The sequence below is a fragment of the Vulpes vulpes genome, chromosome 12 (assembly GCF_048418805.1).
Source record: "Vulpes vulpes isolate BD-2025 chromosome 12, VulVul3, whole genome shotgun sequence".
NCBI classification, from domain to species: domain Eukaryota; kingdom Metazoa; phylum Chordata; class Mammalia; order Carnivora; family Canidae; genus Vulpes; species Vulpes vulpes.
The window spans coordinates 148676458-148700590 of record NC_132791.1 but is presented as its reverse complement, the minus strand read 5'-3'; the positions used below and the strand labels follow the sequence as shown (position 1 = coordinate 148700590).

The 24133-nt window shown below is 37.0% G+C and overlaps 1 protein-coding gene across 7 annotated transcripts in view; it reads left to right on the top strand.

Moving 5' to 3' along the window:
* Window positions 1-24133, top strand: part of ATG4C (autophagy related 4C cysteine peptidase) — an 85664-nt gene that overhangs the window by 28272 nt on the left and 33259 nt on the right. For 4 of the 7 annotated variants that reach the window (XR_011995970.1, XM_026006943.2, XM_026006944.2 and 1 more), the window contains exons 3-6: window positions 4535-4618; window positions 15417-15650; window positions 18066-18396; window positions 21210-21280. Coding sequence is in view for 6 of the 7 variants with exons in the window: in XM_026006943.2 (XP_025862728.1) it covers window positions 4535-4618; window positions 15417-15650; window positions 18066-18396; window positions 21210-21280 (720 nt within the window). In the remaining variant the exon portion in view is untranslated. Of the gene's footprint in view, window positions 1-4534; window positions 4619-14850; window positions 14910-15027; window positions 15651-18065; window positions 18397-21209; window positions 21281-24133 lie in introns of all 7 variants that reach the window. The other 3 variants (XM_026006945.2, XM_072730736.1, XM_072730735.1) reach the window with 2 other exon arrangements.

Genomic DNA, 24133 nt, shown 5'->3' with positions numbered 1-24133 from the left:
TGTGGTGTAGGAAGGACTAACATTGATTGAACACTGATTAGCACACTAGCATTTTGTAGATAATTTATGTACCTTCTCATTTAAATCTCATATCTTTCTGAGATAGATATCTTTCTGAGGTTTTTTTTTAAATTTTTTGTAATTAGAAAACTGAGATTAAGTGACATATCCATGGTCACATATCTAGGTCATAAGTCTTGAACTGGTCATAACTCTTGAAACTGGTATTCAAACCCAGCCTCCCTTGTTCCTCAGTCTTGCTGTTTTCTGAATACAGTGAAACATAAGTTAGGATTGCTTTCGTCAATTTTAATATTATAAAATGATGAAGATGGAACTAGAAATGGCATAGCATTTAAGATTTAAAAGGCTGTGGACCTTACTTTCTTGTAAAACTTTCATTTTTGCTTTCTTCTCCCCTCCCCCCTTTTATTTCCATGACTTTATGAGGTATATAAACTGGACTTCCCTTTTAAAATAGTAATAAGTAAAAAAAAAATAAAAAATAAAAAAAATAAAAAAAAAAAATAAAATAGTAATAAGTAAACCATCCTTTTTTTTTTTAACCATCCTTTTTCTGCATGTTTTTGATCCTCCAGAAAATCATTACCATCTTTTATTTCTATGTTCTTTGGCTTGTTTACGTCTTTTAAAGACTTGTGATTTTCAATTTGCTGACTTAAGGGACTATAGGTTTTGTAATATTCTGCTTATGGTAGCTAGTCTCCAAAGATGGTCCTTAGTAAGGATCTTTAATCATATCTTGTGTTGTCTCTTTTCTCATTGAATCTGGGTTGGCTTGTGCTTTATATTAACCGATAGAATGAGATAGAAATGAGGCTGTGTCAATTCTATGCCTGGCCATTAAGAGGCAACTTCTACTTGCTTTGTTTTGGAGCTCTGAACTGTTATGTAACAAACTTAGGTACTCAGCTGGAGAAATCACATGGAGAGGCCACATGAAGAAGAAAGGCCCTGAGAAAGCATCAGCCAATGCAGTGTCTCAACTGAGTCTCTCCATCTGATTTTTACTACATTAGAGACTCTAAGCAAGACCAGCAGGAGAACTTGAGCCCAGTCAACCCACAGAACTGTGTGATAGAAGGAAAAAAGTTGTTTCAAATTAAGTTGTGGATTGGTTTGTTAAACAGGAACAAATAATTGAAACACTATTCCAGTTTATCTCTTGATTTTTTTTTTTTTGTAATTTAGAGAAAGTAAAGTGAGATGAACAGATCATAAGTATACAAGTTCCAGAGTGTGACACATGTTTATACCTGTGAAATTAACAATCTAATCAATATATAGAAAATTTCCTTCACCTCAGGAAGTTTCTTCATTCTTCTTTCTGGTCAATGCTCACCCCTCATAGAAAGTCACTGCCCTTTGTCAATTTATTTAAGGGCTTGTTTGCCAAATTAAGTTACTTTTCTTTATTTAGTTTTATTTAATTAGTTTTTATTTAGAAATCATAATGACATTTAATTTGCCTGCCTCGCCTCTCTGCTCCTATAAATTGAGATGTAGAGGTAAAAAGTAGGGGAGATTGAGGAATAAAATAAAAAATATATTCTTGAGTATAAGAATTCTGATGAATATATATTTTTCAATATGTGTTAGAATAACTTATTTATAATCATACTTCTTATTCATGGCTCTTTCCAATGCCCCAGGCTCTGTTATCCTATGCCTCTATGGATTTTACATCCTTCATTTTTCCATCTCTGGGTGCCTTAGTGCCCTGGTTCAGCATCAACAAGCTAGGGCAGAGATAATGGTACATTTCTTACAGTGCATTTAAACAGATAAAATGAAAATTGATCAGTTAAAACTAAACAATTAAAAGAAAAAAAGAATATAGACTAGTCACTTGGCATACTGGTCTAATTCAGCTCTCATATGCCTGTGGAAAAAGAGAAAAATGAACACCAATAAAAAATAAATTTATTTTAAAAAAATAAAAAGGTAAGACCCTAAAAAAAAAAAAAAAAAAAAAAAAAGAAAAAGAGAAAAATGGCTGGACCTTATGAGAAGTCCTAAGTCTTCTTTATGTACCTAGCATCCTGGAGTATTAAAGGAAGTCAGGCTATTATGAGGGTTAGGTCCTGCCAGGATTTGCACAGGAAGTACAAAAGTGAGAGTGTGTACCATATGAATGATGGTTGAGCTTGAAAGCACTATAAATCTGTGCTCATGTAAAATGTGGATCCTTGCCATGCCCCAGGCTCTAAGAAATCAGATTTGAAACTTCTCTTTTCTTGAGGAAAGACTGGTGACTCTTCAGAGGGGGTAGGCAGAGAGTAAAGCATAGAGAGAAAGAGAGAAGTTCCTCCTTAAGGATTGTTTCCTTTTATTTGAAGGTGTTTTTGTGAAGTTTTTCAAATTTGCCTAGAAAATGCCTTTGGAGGGGAAGGGGTTATTACTATTTGGGGGATTAGAATCATTCTGGTATAGTAGTAATAATATTTCTAAGACAATATGTTTGTAAACTGCCTAGCCTACTTCTTGGTATACAGTAGGTGGTCAGTGAATACTAATTTCCCACTGGTGTTCAGAGAAGAGCATTAGAGCCTTAGGAAAAAAATGGCTTAGAAGTGCGTACATGAGCCAGAAGAAGTAAGATTTAGATAGGCCTATATTGGGGAGGACATTTTTGTCATGGGATAGTAGGAGCCAAATAGCAAACCTCACTTTGAGTACAGGTGAAAAGTAGCAGAAAAGATGACTATACAGGTAATTTGTATCATATTTTGGAAAGTCCTTAGTGTCACTGAGAGGTTCATAATAAATCTGTTACGTAATGAGTCACTGAAGATGGCTTTTAGGCGGAAGAGTTACCTAATCAAAGCTGAGCCATGGGGAGATGAATTTGGCAGTGACACGTGGCATATGCTAGAGCAAAGAAAGCCTGATGGCAACGGAAACCATTCTGGAGAATAGTGTAGTAATCCAAGCTGAATGAAAGCCTGATTCATGTGTTTGATTTTCCATTCTTTTTTCCAGCAAATTCAAATACTTGCATAATTCTTATCATGAATACAAATTTTTATGTATTTGTTTTTTATATGTGTTTGTATTATACAACTTTGGGGAGCATTTTCTTAAGAATCACTGATTTTAAATTTTCTAACAATTCTTCGATATAAATGGCAGGTAGTCTACTTAAGAGTAGACCTAAGGGGCAGCCCCGGTGGCGCAGCGGTTTAGCGCCGCCTGCAGCCCACGGCGTGATCCTGGAGACCCGGGATCGAGTTCCGCATTGGGCTCCCTGCATGGAGCCTGCTTCTCCCTCTGCCTGTGTCTCTGCCTCTCTGTCTCACTCTGTATCTCTCATGAGTAAATAAAATAAAATCTTAAAAAAAAAAAAAAGTAGACCTAAGTCTGTTGACTCCCAATTTCATATTCTTTCTGCTTATATGTTTTTGCATTTTATTTTATTTTATTTACTTTATTTTTTTGAAGATTTTATTTATTTATTCATAGAGACACAGCTAGAGAGAGAGGCAGAGACACAGGCAGAGGAGAAGCGGACTCCACGCAGGGAGCCCGATGCGGACTCCCCGATGCGGGACTCGATCCCAAATCTCCAGGATCACATCCGGGGTGGAAGGCGGGGCTAAACTACTGGGCCACCCGGGCTGATGCCCTGGGCTGAAGGCGGCGCTAAACCGCTGCGCCACCGGAGCTGCCCTCTTCTTGCATTTTAGAAGCAACTTTGAAGGCTACCATAAGCTATACTTGGGAATATTCAGGACTGTAATGGGCAAATGTTTTTCTCAGGAAACCGAGAACTATAAAAACAAACAAACAAAAGGAGGGCCGTCTGGGTTGCTCAGTTGGTTGAGCAATCGATTCTTGGTTTTGGCTGAGGCCATGGTCTCTGGGGTGTGGGGAAAAAACCAAGGGGATACTGGACGTATACAGTTTAGTAGGAAGAGAACTGGAACAATTGGAGTTTGCAGCTACAGCTGAGGATTAGGAACTGGGAGGTGGAAAACTGAGAAGAGGATCTCTAAAAGCTTTATTTGCTACTTTCAGAGATCCTCAGGTGGCTAAAATGATGGTGTTATAATATTTCCCTAGAAAACATTGATCCACATTTATCACAAGCACTAGTGTGCTGTGTTACCTTATCCCTAAATTACTTCCTTGGAATGATGGAAAGAAATATAAAAAATTGGCAACATTTGTTGTATTTGGGAAAAGAGGTTGATGTCAGAAACTGGAGTAGAATTTGTATCTTTTAAATTTTATTCCATAAGAACATTGTGACTTGTTTGAAAAGAAATTAAACTCTTTTCTTTCTCATGTCCTTTACGTGGATAGAATGTGTTTAAAATACTTAATTATATTTGAATGTAGCATAAATGACCTGTATTTTCAGTTCATTGTCCATATATTTTGCTATTCTTGCAAAAAATGCATGTCCATAGTTGAGAATTAACTATTTGAAATAAAAAAAAAAAGAAATGCTGCTAGACTCTTAGTCTGAAATCCTTAAATTGCAAAACTACTTTTCTGTTTTCTTGTTTAGGTTGGGTGTTGAAAACAAAAACATATTTTAGTAGAAATTCCCCTGTATTATTGCTTGGAAAATGTTACCATTTTAAATTTGAAGGTAAGTGCTAAATTTGTAACCCATTTAAAAATCTTTGTCAAAGTTCATTGTGTAACTATTTTCATTGTTTTATTTCTAGATAATCTACTTTTGGCATTTTTTTTTTTAAGATTTATTTATTTTATTCAGATAGAGAGAGACTGAGAGGCAGAGACACAGGCAGAGGGAGAAGCAGGCTCCATGCAGGGAGCCCGACATGGGACTCCATCCCAGGCCCCCAGGATCACACCCCAGGCTGCAGGCGGTGCCAAACCGCTGTGCCACCGGGGCTGCCCGGCATATTTCTTTTTGTTTTTTACTTATACTTCTTTTATTGTAGTAAAATACACATAAAATTTACCATCTTAATAATTTTCAACTGTACAGTTTGATGTATTAAATACATTCATAATATTGTACTAATAACATTACTACCATTTGTCTCCAGAAGTTTTCATCTTGTGAAACTGAAACTCTACTCATTAAACAGTAACTCCCCAACCTTCTTTCTGTTAGCCTCTGGCAACCACCATACTACTTTTTATTCCTGTGTTTTGGCATATTTCTTTTAAGAGCCTGTGTTTTATGTAACACAAAATATATTGCCGTATGATTTGGGTTCTTTTTTTTTTTTTTTGATTTGGGTTCTTAATAAACTCCTTGAGGATGAGAATATGACTTCTTTTGTTATATCCCTCATAGTTTTGGACTTAACAATAGTATGAGTGCTAATAAGTAAATATGATTTGAATTGATATTTTTTATCAAGTTCTCTGGTAACTTTATTATTATTATTATTTTTAAAGATTTTGTTTATTTATTCATGAGAGACACAGAGAGAGAGGCAGAGACATAGGCTGAGGGAGAAGCAGGCTCCCTGTGGGGAGCCCGATTCAGGACTCCATCCCAGGACCCCAGAACCACGGCCTGAGCCAAAGGCAGATAGATGCTCAACCATTGAGCACCCAGGTGCCCCTAATGAGTGCCTTCTATGTGTCAAGCATCATGCTAAGCTCTTTGTAAAATGTCTTTAATTCTTACCACCAGCCTACGAGGTTGATTCAGATATCCTTACCATAATGAGTATGGAAACAGGAGCTTAGAGAATTTCAGTAATTTATCCAAAGTCACACACATTAAATGGCACAGCTGAAATTTAAACCAAGACTATGTCTCACTTCACTACTGGTGTTTTTTCTACTGTATGTCTTTGCTTGGTTTTGTGTGTATGAGTGTGTATTTTGTGTGAATGTGCATGTATGTGTAAGAGAGAGGGAGAGAATGTGCGTGAGAGTATGTTATTCATTATCAAAGGTTTTATTTTTGGTTGACCTATTTTGGCATATCATTTATCAGCAATTTTCTAAAACCTTGTAAATGTAATAATAACAGCTAACATTTATTATTTATAATGTGCCAGGCAGCATTTTAAGTAATTTACATGTTTCACTAATTGAATTCTCACATCATTCTTGAGGGATGAATAAGAAGGTGATGGACGAAGAAGGGATGCATTTTAGGTAAATAGAATGGCACAAGGTATTAGAGAGTATATTTAAGAAACAGAGATGTCCAGTGTTGGTGTGGTGAGAGAGAATACTGAAACGGATCAAATAATGGAGAGCTTCTTGAGTGCTATGCTAAAAAGTTATGTCATTTGTTTATAGGCAGAGGAGAATATGGGCTTTGGAGTTAGACAGGTGCTTTGAATTTTTGCTCTTTTTACTAATTAGTTGTTACTTAAAGCAAATTATTTATTCTTCCTAAGTATTAAGGATAATTGTTTCATAAGGGTTTAGTGATGTGCCTGGTACATATAAGCATCCTAAGTAGTATGAGTCATGATATAGGAAATTGGAGAAAAAGTTATTAGAATTTTTAAAATTCAATTAAAAAATTTAAAAGTAATCTCTACACCCAGCTTTAACTTGTGGCCCCAAGATCAAGAGTCCCATGTTCTACTGACTAAGCCAGCCAGGCACCCTTTATTAGAATTTTTTTTTAAGGATAGCACTATATGTTTTTTGGAAGAAATACTTTGAACTTTGATCCTTGTAGTAGGCTCTTGGGGGTCCTCAACTCGAGAGACAAAAAGTAAATGATTGTAAGACATATGAATGAGACAAATAGAGAAGACTACAGTTGACCCTTGAACAACAGGTTTGAACTGCACAGGTCCACTTATATGTGGATTTCTGCACAGTATAGTAATGTATTTTCATTACTTTTTCATTACTTACATTACTTAGTAATGTAAGTATACATGTATACTTAATGTATTTAAGTATAGTAATGTATTTTCTCTTCCTTGTTTTTTTCTTAATATTTTCTTTAACTTCTTGTAAAAATACTGTATATACTACATATAACATGTAAATATGTGTTAATTGACTATGTTATCAGGTAAGGCTTCTGGTGAACAATAAGCTATCAGTTTAAGTGTTTGGGGACTCAAAAGTCATACATGGATTTTTGAGTACAGGGTTGCGGTTGGAGCCCCTAACCCCACATTGTTTAAGGATCAACTGTATTTTGCTTTGGTTTAGGAGTGGTGATATAGGGATGGAGAGGATGTGGGGATCTGGAGGGAGAAAAGAGAGGAGCTAGAATGGTGGTAGGAGGCTGCATGTCTATTGAGACATTCCCTTGTTGACATCCCCTGATCTTAAGTAAAGTCAGTTAAGCCTATGAAATGCTGGATCTAGGAGGAGTTCTTTTTTTTTTTTAAGACAACTGCAAGTCTTTTTTTTTTTTTTTAATTTTTATTTATTTATGATAGTCACACAGAGAGAGAGAGAGGCAGAGACATAGGCAGAGGGAGAAGCAGGCTCCATGCACCGGGAGCCCGACGTGGGATTCGATCCTGGGTCTCCAGGATCGCGCCCTGGGCCAAAGGCAGGCGCTAAACCACTGCGCCACCCAGGGATCCCTCTAGGAGGAGTTCTTTTGGAAAGGGGATGAATTTGACATGTGGAATGAAGAAGACAACTCATTGCAGTGGCTGGATGCAGGGAGGACCATTAAAGCTTAAGCTATGGAGAACTAGCAGAAATCCTGGGGGCTAGCTTTGGACTCCTACATCTCACAGAATTTGGGGCATAAGTAAGTTTACTAAGTTTTCAAGATATAGAGAGTGGGAGTGCCCAGTTGGTTTCTTAATTAGAATGATTTTAGAGCAACAGAATGCCAAATTTCACATGATTATTTTCAGTAATCATATATTGAGAATGTACTGGTTAGGACATTGATCTTGCCCAGAAGGAGCACATAATAATAATAACTAAATACATATTTTAGAAGAATAACTGACAGAAGAATGATTTGAAGTCAGTTAACAGGGGAGCCCTGGTGGCTCAGTGGTTTAGTGCCACCTTCAGCCCAGGGAGTGATCCTGGGGTCCTGGGATTGAGTCCCATGTCGGGCTCTCTGCATGGAGCCTGCTTTTCCCTCTGCCTGTGTCTCTGCCTCTCTCTCCTTCTGTGTCTCTCACGAATAAATAAAAATAAAATCTTTAAAAAAAATGAAGTCAGTTAACAGGCAAGATACAATGACTCTGATATAGGGTAGTAGAAATGGAAAGGAGGAGATGGATTTGAGATATTTTAAGATAGTATCAACACCATTTAATAAATGATTTGGTTTAGTAACATGAGAGACAGGAGGTAAAGAAGACTTAAAAACTATTATCTTGGATGATAGGTGTATTAGTAACCAAATGTGCTATACTGAAGGAAGCATGGGTTTGGGGGTACATGTAGTGTTTAAAGTAGACTATTTAGAAATGAACAGTCTGAATGAAGTAAACTATTTAGAGTTGATTTGTATTTATTTTCAAAGGGGTGGCATTTGAGGCCAATGGGTAAGGTCACATTGATGGAAAGTACAGGTGGAGAACATCCATCTTTAAGGATATCCTGATAAGGAAGAATTAGTGAATGAAATTAAGAAGGAACAGGCAATATGTAGGACAAAGACCCACAATGGTATATTATCATAGAGACCAAAGGAAAGAGACTTTCAGGAAGAAGGAGTTGGACAAAATGCCCGATGCTCAAAAGAGGTCGAGTAGGAAATAACCTTAGTAGAGGCTGTAGGATTTGTTAATGAGAAATTGCTGATGACTTTTGAGAGAGTAGTTTCACCAGAGTTGGTAAAGGTAGAAAAGAACAGCAGCTAACCTACATTTATTGATGTGGGTCTGTGTTATGCATCAAGGCCAGATTGTATTGTTTTAAGGAGCTAGTGGTTATGACACTGTGGTAGAGAAAAGCTTCTTATTTTTTTTTAAAGATTTTACTTAATATTTGAGGGAGGGAGAGAGAGAGAGTGAGTGCATGAGCAGGGGGAAGGGGCAGAGAGAGAGACAAGCAGACTCTGCACTGGGCAGGGAGTCTGACACTGGGCTCAATCCCAGGATCCTGAGATCATAACCTGAGCCAAGGTCAGATGCATAACCCACTGAGCCACTTAAGCACTCCAGAGAAGAACTTCTTATATAAAACATAAAAATACAGCCTATACAGGAAAATATCAATCAATTTGACCAAATACAAATGTAAAATATCTACATGACAAAAGAAACCAAAGTTGCATAGCAAGCCAGAAAGAGAAGATATTTGCACACTCTCATCCTCTTTTTTGTGTGTGTAGATATTCTGTGTGTGTATCACACAATCATCTTTCTCTCTTTCCATCTATACCTTAAATAAAATGTTAGTCTCCAAAATAATGAACTACAGATTAATAGAAGCACATAAACAACCCAGGAAAAAAATGAGCCAAGAAAATGAACAGGTCAGGTGCTTTTTAAGTAGAAATTTGAATGGCCAAATGCTATGCTATGCTAGTAATAAAGGGAGTGCAAATTTCTTAGTCATCATATTTGCAAAAATGGAAAGGTTTCATGATAGCAGATATTAGCAAGACTGAAGAAATAGGAACTCAAGCACTGCTGATGGGAGCGTATTTAAACTGGTACAGCCTCTTCCTGAGTAATTTGAGAGTACTTAGAAAAATTGGAAATACATACAACTTAGGACCCAGCAACTTGACCTTTAAGTATTTACTACAGAGAAGTTCTCTGTATTTGTGGACAGCACATGTACAAGGATGTTTATTGTAGCTTCATTTAAGCAAATATTTTATTTAGCAAATAAAAAGTTGGAAACAACTTAAGGATTCAGTAGTAAGGAATTTGATGAATAAGGTTATTCGTTTATTCCACAAATATTTATTGAGAGCCTTATAATGTGCCAGGCACTGGAGTTAATGCTGAAAGTATGACAGGCACAGTCCTTATTCTCAAGGAGCTTGCTGTCCAGCAGATGAGAGACATCCAACAAACAAGTACAAAAGTTATTCCCATAAGGGTATCTGTGATGGAGCAGAAGTACAGGCTGCTATAAAACTACAGAAGGAGACCAAATTGGAAAGATTGCTAATGGATGCATTTCAAAATAGCTAAAACAATAAGGGGATGTATTAAGGTACACAAGCAGAAGTCCTATGTAGGAATGGCACTAGGTTGGTTAATTCAGTGCCTCTGTGACATCACGGGCTCATGCTCTATTCATCTTCCTACTCTGCTAATCTTAGCATGTTGGCCTTATCTTCACCTACTGCTCTTTAAAGTAGCAAGTATCTGTTTCAGCACCAAGCTGGGGTGTATGACAGGACAGAATCCAGTGGGAAAAATGCCCTTTTCTTCAGGGCACCTGGTTGCTCAGTGGTTGAGCGTCTGCCTTCGGCTCAGGCCACGATCCTGAGGTCCTGGGATCGAGTTCTGCATCGGGCTCCCTGTATGGAGCCTGCTTCTCCCTCTGCCTCTCTCTCTGTGTGTCTCTCATGAATAAATAAATAAAATCTTAAAAAATTTTTTTCTTTGTATTATTTTTTTATTATAAATACTGAACTTTTATTACTTTAATAATTTTATATTAAATTTTTAAAATTTTGAAATTATGAATTCATACATAGAAAAGATAAAAACCTTGTGTATACACTTTTAAGGAGAGTAACAAAACTGTACTCAACAGGAAAAATACAACATTACTTTTATTTATTAACTTTTTTTTGTTTTTAAAGATTTTGTTTATTTATTCATGAGAGACACACACACAGAGAGAGGCAGAGACACAGGCAGAGAGAGAAGCAGGCTCCATGCAGGAGCCTGGACTCAGCCATGTGGGACTCAATCCCAGGTCTCCTGGATCACACTCTGGGCCGAAGGCAGACGCTCAACTGCTGAGCCAGCCAGGTGTCCCTATTTATTTAACTTTTATTTATTTTTATTTATTTTTATTTTTAAGGGTTTTTAAATTTATTTATTAATGAGAGACACAGAGAGAGTGAGAGACAGGCAAAGACCCATGCAGGGAGCCTGACGCGGGACTCGATCCCAGGTCTCCGGGATCACACCTGGGCTGAAGGTGGTGCTAAACTGCTGAGCCACCTGGGCTGCCCTTTATTTAACTTTTAATTCAAGTATAGTTAACATACAGTGTTATATTAGTTTAAGGTGTATAATATGATGACTCAGTAATTCTATCCATTGATAATTGCTCTGTGCTCATCACAGTAAGTGTATTCTTGATCTCCTTAACATATTTCACCCATCCACCTACCCACCTCCCTCAGGTAACCACCAGTTTGTTTTCTATAACTAAGTCTGTTTTCTTGGTCTCTTTTTTCTTTGTTCATTTGTTTTGTTTCTTAGATTCCACATGTGAGTGAAATCGTATGGTATTTGAGTAATTTTTAATCTCTGTATGCTTATTCTACCCAATTATAGCCCTCCCATGCCAAAAAATCCTGCTATTTGCAATGTCACCGGTGATTTTGAATGTCCTGTTTCTGATCTTTTTGAGAATGGAATCAAACTATATTTTATTTCTGTTACTTCCTTATGACTTTCAAGGTTGTATTTTTAAGAACTGTCCATGTTGTTACGGTAGTTCTAGTTTTATTTTTATTGCTGCATAATATTCCACTATATGAATTACCACAAATCATTCATTGTATTATTGATGAGCATTTGGTTTGTTTTTAGTTTTTCAACATTTTGAAAAACTAAACATATAGACAACAGTGTCTGTAGTGTTTTCTTGCATTATTTATTGATTTTTAATTCAATCCCATTGTAGTCAGACAAAATACTTTAAATATCAATCAGTAATAGAATGAGATTATGTGTGTGTGTGTGTGTGTGTGTGTATTTATTTGAGAGAGAAAGAGAGAGCATGATCAGGGGAGGAGTAGAGGGAGAGGGAGAAGCAGACTTCCCACTCAGCTGGTTGCTCGATGTGGGGCTCGATCCTAGGACCCCAAGATCACAACCCAAGCAGAAGGCAGATGCTTAACTGACTGAGCCACCCAGGTGCCCCAACAGAATGAGATCTAAAAAGTGTTCAGATTTCTGGAAATTAAGTGATAGAGCTCTGTGTAAGTCCTCATTTCTTCGTGCATGCCATTTTTAACTAAAAGTTGTGATTCAAAAAATTCCAAATTCTGGGATATTATTTCCACAACATTTGGGCATAACTCTGGCAAAATCTAGAGCAACACTGATCCCTAAAAACAGTAGACAGGGTACAAAAAGCAATAGCACACAGAATAAGATCACTTGATATCTTACTTTAATGCCTTTTCTAATGTTCTACAAAGAGATCCCTAGGCAAAAGTCAGGGATCTCTTTTAGTTAGAAAAAGTTAAGAAAAAGCTTTTATTTTCTAGCCTTTTACTTTTAGTAAAAGTTTTTTACTCTCTACTTTTTAAAAAAGTTCCTTTTTTCCTTTTGTCCATGTACTATTTTCATTCTTAAGGCTAAACTGATTGTCTGTAGATATTCCTCAGCTCAAAAATTAGGGAGAGATCCTTATCTTTGTTCAATTTACAGTTAAATCATTTTGGCCCCTATGATAGAATTGGTATGTTAGAGATAGCCTCAAATTACATTTTTCCCTAAAAGTTTCTGGGCCTATCATGTCTTGAATCATCTCAGAGAAAACCTAGAAAAATCCTAGCAGATAGGGGCATGGTATCTGTGAAAAGATTAAGCTTACTTAGAATGAGATAAAATCCTCAATTGCTTCTCACACAGATAACCTGTAAAATTAAATTTTGATATTTGGTCAAGATAATACTACCTGGCAGGACCACTTGGATTTATATAATATAAATATTATTTGTAGTATATTTTATTTATTAATTAGAAATAGAGCATGAGCAGGGAGGAGGGGCAGAAGGAGAGGGAGAAGCAAGCTCCCCACTCAGTGGAGATCACCCTGAGCAGGCCGATCCCAGGATGCTGAGATCATGACCTGAGTCGAAAGCAGAGGCTTAACTGCCTGAGCTACCCAGGAGCCCCTGTACTACAAATATTGACATAACAATTCACAACATGGGCAGCCCTGGTGGCTCAGCGGTTTAGCCCAGGGTGTGATCCTGGAGACCCAAGATGAAGTCCCACGTCGGGCTCCCTGCATGGAGCCTGCTCCTCCCTCTCCCTGTGTCTCTGCCTCCCTCTCTCTCTCTCTCTCTCTCTCTCTCTCTCTCTCTGTCTCTCATGAATAAATAAATAAATAAACTATTTAAAAATGAACAAACAAAAAAACAATGCACAACATAATATCTTACATTGGGAAGGAAGAATTATATAAAGTGAAGAGTTTGTAGCTCAGGAAAGGTAGAAAGATAAATTTAAAAGCTTGAAAGATGCCAGATTTAGCCTAGTTAAAATAATTTAATTTTTTTTGCAAATGTGTCCTAATATTAGTAGAAATGAAATGATAGGCAAATTATCAAATTTAAGAATCTTACACTTAATGGGGCACCTGGGGGGCTCAGTTGGTTAAGTGCCTGCCTTCGGCTCAGGTCATACTCCCAGGGTCCTGGGAGCCCCAAGTCGGGCTCCCTGCTCAGTAGGGAGTCTACTTCTCCTCCCTCCGTCTCTCCCCACGCTGGTGCTCACCTGTGCGCATACTTTCTCTCTCTATCCAATAAATTAATAAAATCTTTTTAAAAAGGATTTTATATTTACTTACATTTTGGACATATTTGTAGGGCCATGTTCAATTTCTAGGCATTTTTATTTGTAATTACTTCAAATATTGAGAGAGATTCATTGATAATGGGAGCTTGGCAGTCATTCTTTGTATTGTCATTGAAACTGTATGCCACAAGTTAGCTCCATTAAGCTGAATATTATGAAGTTTAGGTGATTGTAATTTTTTCAGAATGAGCTTGAAGAAGGATAGATGCAGGAAGGATAAAGAATAAAAGCGTGATAAAATTGCTTTAACATCCTGCAGAAGGATAGTGGAAATAGAACTCCTTGGAATTGAGAGTTATAGGCAAATTTATCTATCCACCTGTCCAGCTACCCAAAACAAGAAACATTTATTAGGATCTATTTGTGTTAGGCACTGTGCTGCATGCTGAGGTTGTAAAGGTTTCTAAGATATTCTCTTTAGGAGTAATCAAGTAATGTCAGTTCATTTTGAGAGAGTAATCAAGGAATGTTAGTTCATTTGAGCCCTCATGTTTTGTTATTGGGCAAATAGTGACCATAGTTTTCCCATAGAAACTGTACTACAGATAATAAATTTAGAAAAGCTTCTTGAAATGAAAAATGTGGGAGCGTCTGGGTGGTTAAGCATCTGCCTTTGGCTCAGGTTCTGGGATGCAGCCCCTTGTGGAGCTCCCTTCTCAGGAGAGAGCCTGCTTCTCCCGCTGTCTCTGCCCCTCCCACCACTGGTGCGCTCTGTCTCTCTCAAATAAATAAATAAATAAATAAATAAATAAATAAATAAATTCTAAAAAAAAGACGTGGGTAGGAGCAGTTTTTAAAAAAATTTATTTCAAAAAAAATAGAGGGATCCCTGGGTGGTGCAGTGGTTTGGCGCCTGCCTTTGGCCCAGGGCGCGGTCCTGGAGACCTGGGATCGAGTCCCGCATCGGGCTCCCGGTGCATGGAGCCTGCTTCTCCCTCTGCCTGTGTCTCTGCCTCTCTCTCTTTCTCTCTCTGTGACTATCATAAAAAAAAAAAAAAAAGAAAATTTTATTTCAACGCGAAAGGATAACTATATTTTAGAATTTCATATTTTACTCTTTAGCTTCTTAGTTTTGATTTTATAACTTGAGTATAAATATTCATGATAATAAGTACAATGTGCACATTTTATTTGATCTTTAGAACTAGTTTATGTGATTACATTCATCTTTACATATTGACAAATCATGATATTTTATTTGCAGATCTCATTTTAGAGAGCACTAATATGTATATCCTGAGCCAAATGAGGCAAAAGGAAAAGGTATTTTTATATTAACCCCTCATAAAAGAGTTGATTATATTTGGAATATAGGATATTATTAACAATATTACTGATGATACCTTTTTTTTCTTAAATATTTTATTTATTTATTCATCAGGGACAGAGAGAAGAGAGAGAAAGGCAGAGACACAGGCAGAGGGAGAAGCAGGCTCCATGCAGGGAGCCAGACGCGGGACTCGATCCCAGGACCCCAGGATCACACCTTGGGCCGAAGGCAGCACTAAACCGCTGAGCCCCCCGGGCTGCCCTGATGACACCTTTTATTAGCTAGCTTAAGAGTGTACAAAACATTTCCGCATCCATTCTCATTTGATTTTCCTAACAGTCTGATGAGGCAGAATAATATATATCTTCATTGAAATTGAGAAAAAGTATCAGAAAAACTGTAATAGACTCCATATCTGATGGACAGTGATGGGGACATAATAGCATTATTGAAGTTTCTTTGCATATATTTAGACTTTAGTTCATATTTTTATTTTGTAGATGAAAATAAACTGTTACCTGCAAGATCAGGATGTACAATAGAAGATCATGTAATTGCGGGAAATGTAGAAGAATTTCGTAAAGATTTTATTTCAAGAATATGGTTGACCTACAGGGAAGAATTTCCTCAAATAGAAGGCTCGGCCTTCACGACAGACTGTGGTTGGGGCTGCACATTAAGAACTGGCCAGATGCTACTGGCTCAAGGACTCATACTGCACTTTCTTGGTAGAGGTAAATCAAATCTCTGTTTGTTGGTGGAGGGGTTGTGTTTTTTTTTTTTGTTTTTTGTTTGGGGAGGAGGGGCAGAAGAAGAAGGAAAGAGAGAATCTTGAGCTGGCTCCATGCCCAGTGCAGAGCTGTGGGGCTTGATCCTCGAACCCTGAGATTATGACCAGAGCCAAAATCAAGTCAGAGGCTTAACCGATTGAGCCACGCAGGTGCCTCTTTGTTTGCTTTATTTATTTATTTATTTTTTTATAATTTTTTTTTTTTTTATTTTTATTTATTTACAATAGTCACAGAGAAAGAGAGAGAGGCAGAGACACAGGCAGAGGGAGAAGCAGGCTCCATGCCCTGGGAGCCCGACGTGGGATTCGATCCCGGGTCTCCAGGATCGCACCCTGGGCCAAAGGCAGGCGCCAAACCGCTGCGCCACCCAGGGATCCCATCTTTGTTTGCTTTAACTCCAGCTTGTAAACTGCAGATATTTTCTATGGTTAATTTCTTGACTTCCTGATGTTTCCTGAAAGTTGTAATTAAGCTAGCATATTCTAACTTTATTGAAGTAGGCTAGGTATGACTTATATGTAACTACAATTTTTTAGTAGCCTTTGGATTTTTTTGGTGTTATTATTTAGTTCTTTTTGATTGACTTCTCTGGATTATCTCCAGTTCAATAAATCTTTTTTAAAAAAATATTTTATTTATTTATTCATGAGAGACACAGAGAGAGAGAGAGAGAGAGAGAGAGAGAGGCAGAGACACAGGCAGAGGGAGAAACAGGCTCCATGCAGGGAGCCCGAGGGGGGACTCAATTCTGGGTCTCCAGGATCAGGCCCTGGGCTGAAGGCAGCGCTAAACCACTGAGCCACCCAGGCTGCCCCAGTTCAATAAATCTTGAGCAGTCAACAACAATGACTTTGAGCAGTTAGTTGATGTTTTTACATTATTTAAATCTTAAGAAATTTAAACTGGTTTCTTTATTTTCTCTCTACATATCCATAATGCTTTAAAATATTTTTATCTTTGCAAATATGATTATAATCAGTTAAATTGACTAGGCATATTCATAATAAGGTCATTATGTTCCTAGATTCCCCAAAATGTAATTGATTCTTCTTACATATATCTTTTTAAAAAATAAAAACTCTTACCATTTCTATTAGTCCATTTTTTATAATTTGTACATTTGTAGGAAGTTTTTAGTTAACTATTTTAGGCTATCATATATGGTTATTACTAAGCATTACCATATTTTTAAAGTGTTAGACATGCAAGGCATGGCACATATCTGATAACCTTTCTGTAGGTATTATTGATGAAATTATTTAGAATGTTTATTCAAGAGTGGTACAGATAATATAAAGAAAAAAATTAAACTTTCTCTAAGATGGTTTATTTGTAGTTTTGTGCAATCATGGACAAGAATTAGGATAATTTTCGAAGTCCTAACGAGTTCTCTGAATCTGTGACTCATTTTGTTAAAATTACATGGATGCTTGGAACTATCTTATCATAAAAACTGAAGTAGTGAATATATTTGGTTTTGGTGGGATCTTTGATCTTTAATGACTTCTATTTATTAACTTTTCATTTACTAAAGAATTGATTTTACTCCCTAAACGTAATTGAGTTATTTTGAAAGGATTGTTTGAGAGAAAAACAAAGAAAATTAAAACTTCTGTGGTTAGACTTCTATTTTAACATATAATCAAAACAAAATCCACATTATGAAGTTATTCTCTCATTAGTGTTAGTCATTATGTAAATTGTAGTCAACACTGGATGTCTGATAAGCATTACTGGTAAGGGAGTACAAAAGTCCTCATTCGATTTCAGCACTGTCAAAGAAAAGAGAAGAAAGAAACGCATTTTCCAGAATTGTTTATTTGTAACTTGAGTTTACCATTTTTTTCTTTTTCATTTTGGTTATTTTTTTCCTGATCATATGTAATATAATCCCATTTTAGAAAATTTGGAAACAACAGAAAACTCCAGAGAATAATATTATCACTCAAAAGTAAACATTATTGATATTTTACCATATTTTCTGTGCTCATACCTTTAATTGTTTTTTGGGGTTTTTTTTAGGCAGCTTTATAATTCACATGACATAATTTAGTCACTTAGAGTGAACAATTTAGTGGTTTTTGGTATGCTTCCAGGGTTCGCAACCATCACCATAACCTAACTCTAGGACATTTTTATCATTCCCCAGAGAAACCTCATACCCTTTGGTAGTCACTCCCAATACCCTGCTTGCCATATTCAACCATTAATCTACCTTTTGTCTCTAGAAATTTGCTGCTTCTGAGTTTACTATTTTAGTTTAGTAATCTATATGACTTTAAATGCTATCTATTTTAGTAGAATTGTTAAAATCTAACTATTTAAAAGATCTGAAACCTTGCTTTGGAACTACTATAGCTTGGACCTGGCCTGATGCTTTGAACATTGAAAATTCAGACTCTGACTCATGGACTTCCAACACTGTTAAAAAATTTACTGCATCATTTGAAGCATCACTTTCAGGGGAAAGTGAACTCAATACCCCTACAGTTTCTCAGAAGGAAACAATCAGGAGACATTCTGATGATCATGAAATGCGAAATGAAATTTATCACAGGAAAATCATCTCTTGGTTTGGTGATTCCCCTTTGGCTCTCTTTGGTTTACATCAACTAATAAAATATGGAAAGAAGTCTGGGAAAAAAGCCGGAGATTGGTATGGACCAGCTGTGGTTGCTCACATCTTAAGGTAAAATTGTATTAAACTCTTTTATCTTATGACAGAGGTCCTTAGGCTCAGGGATACTGTTTTTTGCAGTGCATACATATAATTGGAACTTTTCAAGTCTTATTGTTTGAGTATATTTATAAGGAAGCTTTCATTTGCTAATAAGGAAAAAACAAGACATTGCACTCTAGTTACATTTATCTATGACAAATTTTTCCTCTTGTTCATAGGTATAGATATTCAGGGTCTCTTATCGGAATGTTCTAAAAACTAACAACTCTTTCAACCTTGGAGCATGCATAACATTATAGTTTTTTTTTTTTTTAATAGTGTAACCTGGGGGCTGTAATGTACTGATAGTGTAATGAAATGTCAAGAGCTAAAATTGATGTTTTCAGCATTTCTTTGCACACATCAAATTCTTGTGAATTGTAAATGTATGGGACTATTAATATTATAATTATAGTAAGAGTAAAGGGTCTGTGACATTCAGAGTAGTTAGAAAAAAGTTGAAAGTCAAATTTCACTATACCTCAGCCTTTTATGAAACTGCTTAATTAAAAAAAAATTGTCTTATTTGTTGTGTGACCCATGTTGTGTATGGAATCATTAATATGCCATCCAAATATAGTGTGTTATAATAAGTTTATTACATTTAAAATCATATAAATTGGAAATTATTATAAGATTTTTTGCATGTTAATAGGCTTTAATATTGTATAGGCCAGATGCTTACAAATGGAAATGTATTTACCTAATGTTGTTAAATGGATTGCTTTTTTTGTTTTGTTTTTTTAAAGATTTATTTATTTATTTGAGAGAGAGACAGAGTGAGCATTAGTAGGGAAAGGTGGCAGAGGAAGAAGCAGACTCCTCACTGAGCAGGGAGCCAGACACGGAGCTCAATCCCGGGACATTGGGATCATGATCTCAGCCAAAGACAGACACTCAACTGACTGAGCCACCTAGGTGTCCCATGTTTTGTTAATAATATCAAGTCCTGCTTGGTATGATGTATAAAAGCATAATTATAAAAGCTTAGTTTCTACTCTTGAAGATATTATGTTCTGTACTCCAGGGATCAGAGCACTTTTTCTGTAAAAGGCCTTATGGTAAATAAAGGGCTCTGTTGCCCATTTTTCTTTTCTTTTTTTTTGTTTTACAACCCTTCAAAACTGTAAAAACCATTCTTAGTTTGCAGGTTGTACAAAAACAGGCCACATGTTGTATTTGGCCTATGGGCCATTCTTTACCAATCCCTCTTCTAAATTAACACATACAAACATAAATAACAAGTCATGTGAAGTTAAAAAATTATGAAGTTAAATAAAAATATTTCTATTTCTGGGATCCCTGGGTGGCGCAGCGGTTTAGTGCCTGACTTTGGCCCAGGGCGCGATCCTGGAGACCCAGGATCAAATCCCACGTCGGGCTCCTGGTGCCTGGAGCCTGCTTCTCCCTCTGCCTGTGTCTCTGCCTCTCTCTCTCTCTCTCTGTGTGTGTGTGTGACTATCATAAATAAATAAAAATTTAAAAAAAAGAATTAAAAAAAAATTTCTATTTCTTCCATTTGTGTAATTTCCTTTTACAGATGTTATTGTGACTATTTTCAAATCATGTGCACCATTGAGAACATTATACTCAGAAATATTTTTCAGTTTGCAGTTTTACTTATAGAATTCTAAGGCTTAAAGTTAGGAAATTCATTTGTTCAGGTTATACAGGTTTTTGAGTGAAGGGAAAAGAAGTCATACTATTATTTATTAATTTATTTTAAAGATTTATTTATTTATTTGAGAGAGAGTGCATATGCACACATGCACTCATGGTGAGGAGGCGCAGAAGGAGAGGGAGAGAAAGAATCTCCAGCAGACTCCCTGCTGAGTAAAGAGAATGTCCCTCAGCTTGATCTCACAACCCTGCGATCATGACCTGAGCTAAAATTGAGTACAAGGCTTAACCAACTGAGCTACTCAGGTGCCCCAAAAGTCATGCTATTATTTAAAGAAAAGCAAAAACTTTCATAAATGTAGCAGAGGGCAATAATTCACTGTTAGTAATGTAAACTAATTTGATGTAAAACTTGAAGCATATGGTAATACTGCTGGTTAGAAATGTTTAATATAGCCAGGTGAGTGGTTGAGAGAAATCCTTTTTTGGAGGGCAGGGTTTACAGCTTTATACTCAAGAATTTTTTTTTTAATAATTTTTGTAACTTACGTTTTTTAAATTATTTTAAAAATATTTTATTGATTTATTCATGAGAGACACACAGAGAGAAAGAGAGAGAGAGGCAGAGACACAGGCAGAGGGAGAAGCAGGCTCCATGCAAGGAGCCCGACGTGGGACTTGATCCTGGGACCCCAGGATCATGCCCTGGGCCAAAGGCAGGCGCCAAACTGCTGAGCCACCCAGGGATCCCCTTTAAAGATTTTATTTGACAGAGAGAGAGTGCACAAACAGGGGGAGCAGTGGGCAGAGGGAGCAGGAGAAGCAGGCTCCCTGCTGAGCAGGAAGCCTGATGTGTGTGCAGCTCTGTCCCAGAACCTCAGGATCATGACCCTAGCTGAAGGCAGATGCTTAACCGATTGAGCTACCCCAGGCGTCCATGTAACTTATACTTTAATGTTCTTTGAGTAATTTAGTATAATACTCTACTTAGAAGGGATTCACATGGTTTTTGATACCATTCAGAAAATAGTTTTGAAAGCAGACATTATAGGTTAAATAGAAAAGTAAAAAAAAAAAAAAAGATGGCTTTCTTTCCTTTAAAACTTTAATTATTAACTGGAACTGTTAGGCTTTTAAAGGATGATACATGTTATTTTTTTTAGAAAAGCAGTTGAAGAAGCAAGACACCCTGATTTACAAGGAATAACTATTTATGTTGCACAGGATTGTACAGGTAAGGAATGTATATAATTCTAATTTTTATCTGATTTTTTGGTCATACTTTTTTATTTAGATATAATTGGCATGTAACATTATATTAGTTCAGATGTACAACATAATGACTGAATATTTGTGTATATTGTGAAATGATCACCACAGTAGGTCTAATTAACATCTGTCACCATACAAAAATTCTTTTTCTTGTGATAAAATCTTTTAAGCAACTTAAAAAATAGATTTTTAAAAAAATATTTAACTCTCTTAGCATCTTTTTAAAAAAATATTTATTTATTTGAGAGAGAAAGAGAGAGTGCACGAACTGGGGAAGGGGGAGATGGAGAAGGAGAGGGGGACAAGGACAAGCAGACTCTGGGAAGAGCAGGGAGCTGACATGGGGCTTGATTCCAGGATCCCGGGGTTACTACCTGAGACCTGAGCTGAAGGCAGACACCCAACCAACTGAGCCACCCAGGTACCCCTCTTAGCAACTTTTAAATATAATAACATGATATTATGAACTGTAGTCCTCATGCTGTAAATTACATTCTCATGACTTATTAATTTTGTGGCTGGAAGCTTATACCTTTCTACCCCCTTTACCCACGTCACCCTCCTCCCCACCTAGAAACCAGCAATCTGTTCTCTAAAGGGAAAGCTCATTTGATTAAGGTATAATTAGTTCAGAAGAGTCAGAGGTAGGGATGATCATGTGTGCACTGCCTCAGAAAAATTAGAGAATTTAAAGATTTATAAATTAGAAGCTGTTACAGAGTATTTTGGACAAAGTAAAGTTATAGAATTGAAACATGGAAAGAACTGTTGTTCCATTTTTGTACCTTTGGTTTAGATTGACTATGGGAGATAGGGAAGCTGCTGAACAGGAAAATTTGATAGCCATATCCTAAATTTGGAATTTAAAGGGAGGAAGTGGGGTGCAAGAAGCATAATTTATTAATCAGTTAACTGTATAAGAGCAGAAGTTTGGTTTTCTTCCAACAGGGGGTTTGAAGAAAGCTTTTTTGTTGTTGAACAAAACAAAGTTTTGTTTATATTTGGTTCTACAAAATCCTCCCCTTTTCTTTCAAACTATTTGACTTAGGCTGTCACATCCCTCACTCTACTCAAACTGCTCTTCTCAATAATTTAATCCTGCTAAAAATCTGGTGGTCACTTCTCAGTCCTCACATCACATAATCTACCAGCAGCATTTGACACAGTTGACCACTTTTTCCTCTGTGTAACGTTTTGTTTACTTTGTTTCTAGAATGCTACTTTTCAGGTTTTCCTTCTACCTTCTCCACTCCTTCACTGTCTTCTTTGCTGGTTTTCCTTATCTCGCTGATCTCTAAAATTCTATTCAGCTTTTAGACCTCATCTCTTGTTCACAGATTTGAATTCACCTGGTCTCATGGCTTTACAGGACTATCTATATGCTGTCAACTCCCAAATTTATAGGATCTTTCAACCAAATCCAGACTTTTATATCCATACTGCATACTTAGCCTCCCTGCCTGCATGTTTAATAGATATCCGAAACTTAGCACGTCTAGAATTGAATTCCTGATTTTCCTATTCTTTCCCCTCCTATAGTTGTCTATAGGATGTCTTTGTAAATGGTATGTCTCTTACTCTGTTTACTTAAACAAAAACCATTCACATCACCTATGACTCCTTTTTTTCCCCTCTCCCATCTCGCATTTAACATATTAAGGAGTTCTTTTTTTTTTTTTCCCTAAAAATTTTATTTATTTATTCATGAGACACAGAGAGAGAGGCAGAGACACAGGCAGAGGTAGAAGCAGGCTGTATGCAGGGAGCCCGACATGGGACTTGATTGTGGGACTTCAGGATCGCTCCCTGGGCCAAAGGCAGGTGCTAAACCGCTGAGCCACCCAGGGATCCCCTATTAAGGAGTTCTTTAACTTACCAATCACTTTTTTATTTTATTTTATTTTTTACCGATCACTTTTAACCAGCTCCACATGACCATTCTATGACTGTTCCCTATCTTCACAATTACTGCCTTTGTTCGAGCCACTATCATTTCTTGTTAAATTACTGTGGTTACTTTCTTTTTCTTTTCTATTCTTTTTTAAATAATTATTTATTTGAGAGAGAGAGCATGCAAGCATGAGCAGGGGGAGGAAGAGAGAGAACCTCAAGCAGACTTCCCACTGAGCAAAGAACTCCCATGCAGGGCTTGATCTCACAACTCTGAGCCGAAATCAAGAGTTGGGTGATTAACTGATTGAGCCACTCAGGCGCCCTGTTTTCTTTTTTTAAAAAAGATTTTATTTATTTATTCATGAGAGACAGAGGCGGGGTGGGGGGAGAGGCAGAGACACAGGCAGAGGGAGAAGCAGGCTCCATGCAGGGAGCCTGATGTGGGACTCCATCCCAGGTCTCCAGGATCAGGCCCTGGGCTGAAGGCGGCGCTAAACCGCTGAGCCACCCAGGCTGCCCAGGTGCCCTGTTTTCTAACTATTTTATGTGCTTCATCCCTTGCCCCTACAGTCTGTTATCAACATAGGAACCATACTAGTAAAGGATAAGTCAAATTAGGACATTCCTTCTCTAAAAATGTCTTCAATAGCATGCTTTCTCACTCAAAGTAAAAATTGTAGTCTTTACAATGGCCTTTACGAGTTCACACAGTCTGGGGTATGTGGGTGGCTCAGCAGGTTAAGCGTCTGCCTTCAGCTCATTTCATGATCCCAAGATCTTGCTATTGAGCCCCACATTGGGCTCTCTGCTTAGTGAGGAGTCTGCTTATCCCTCATCCCAGCTCATGCTCTCTCTCACTCGCTCTGCTCTCTCAAGTAAATAAATAAATAAAATCTTAAAAAAAAAAAAAAGGAATTCATGC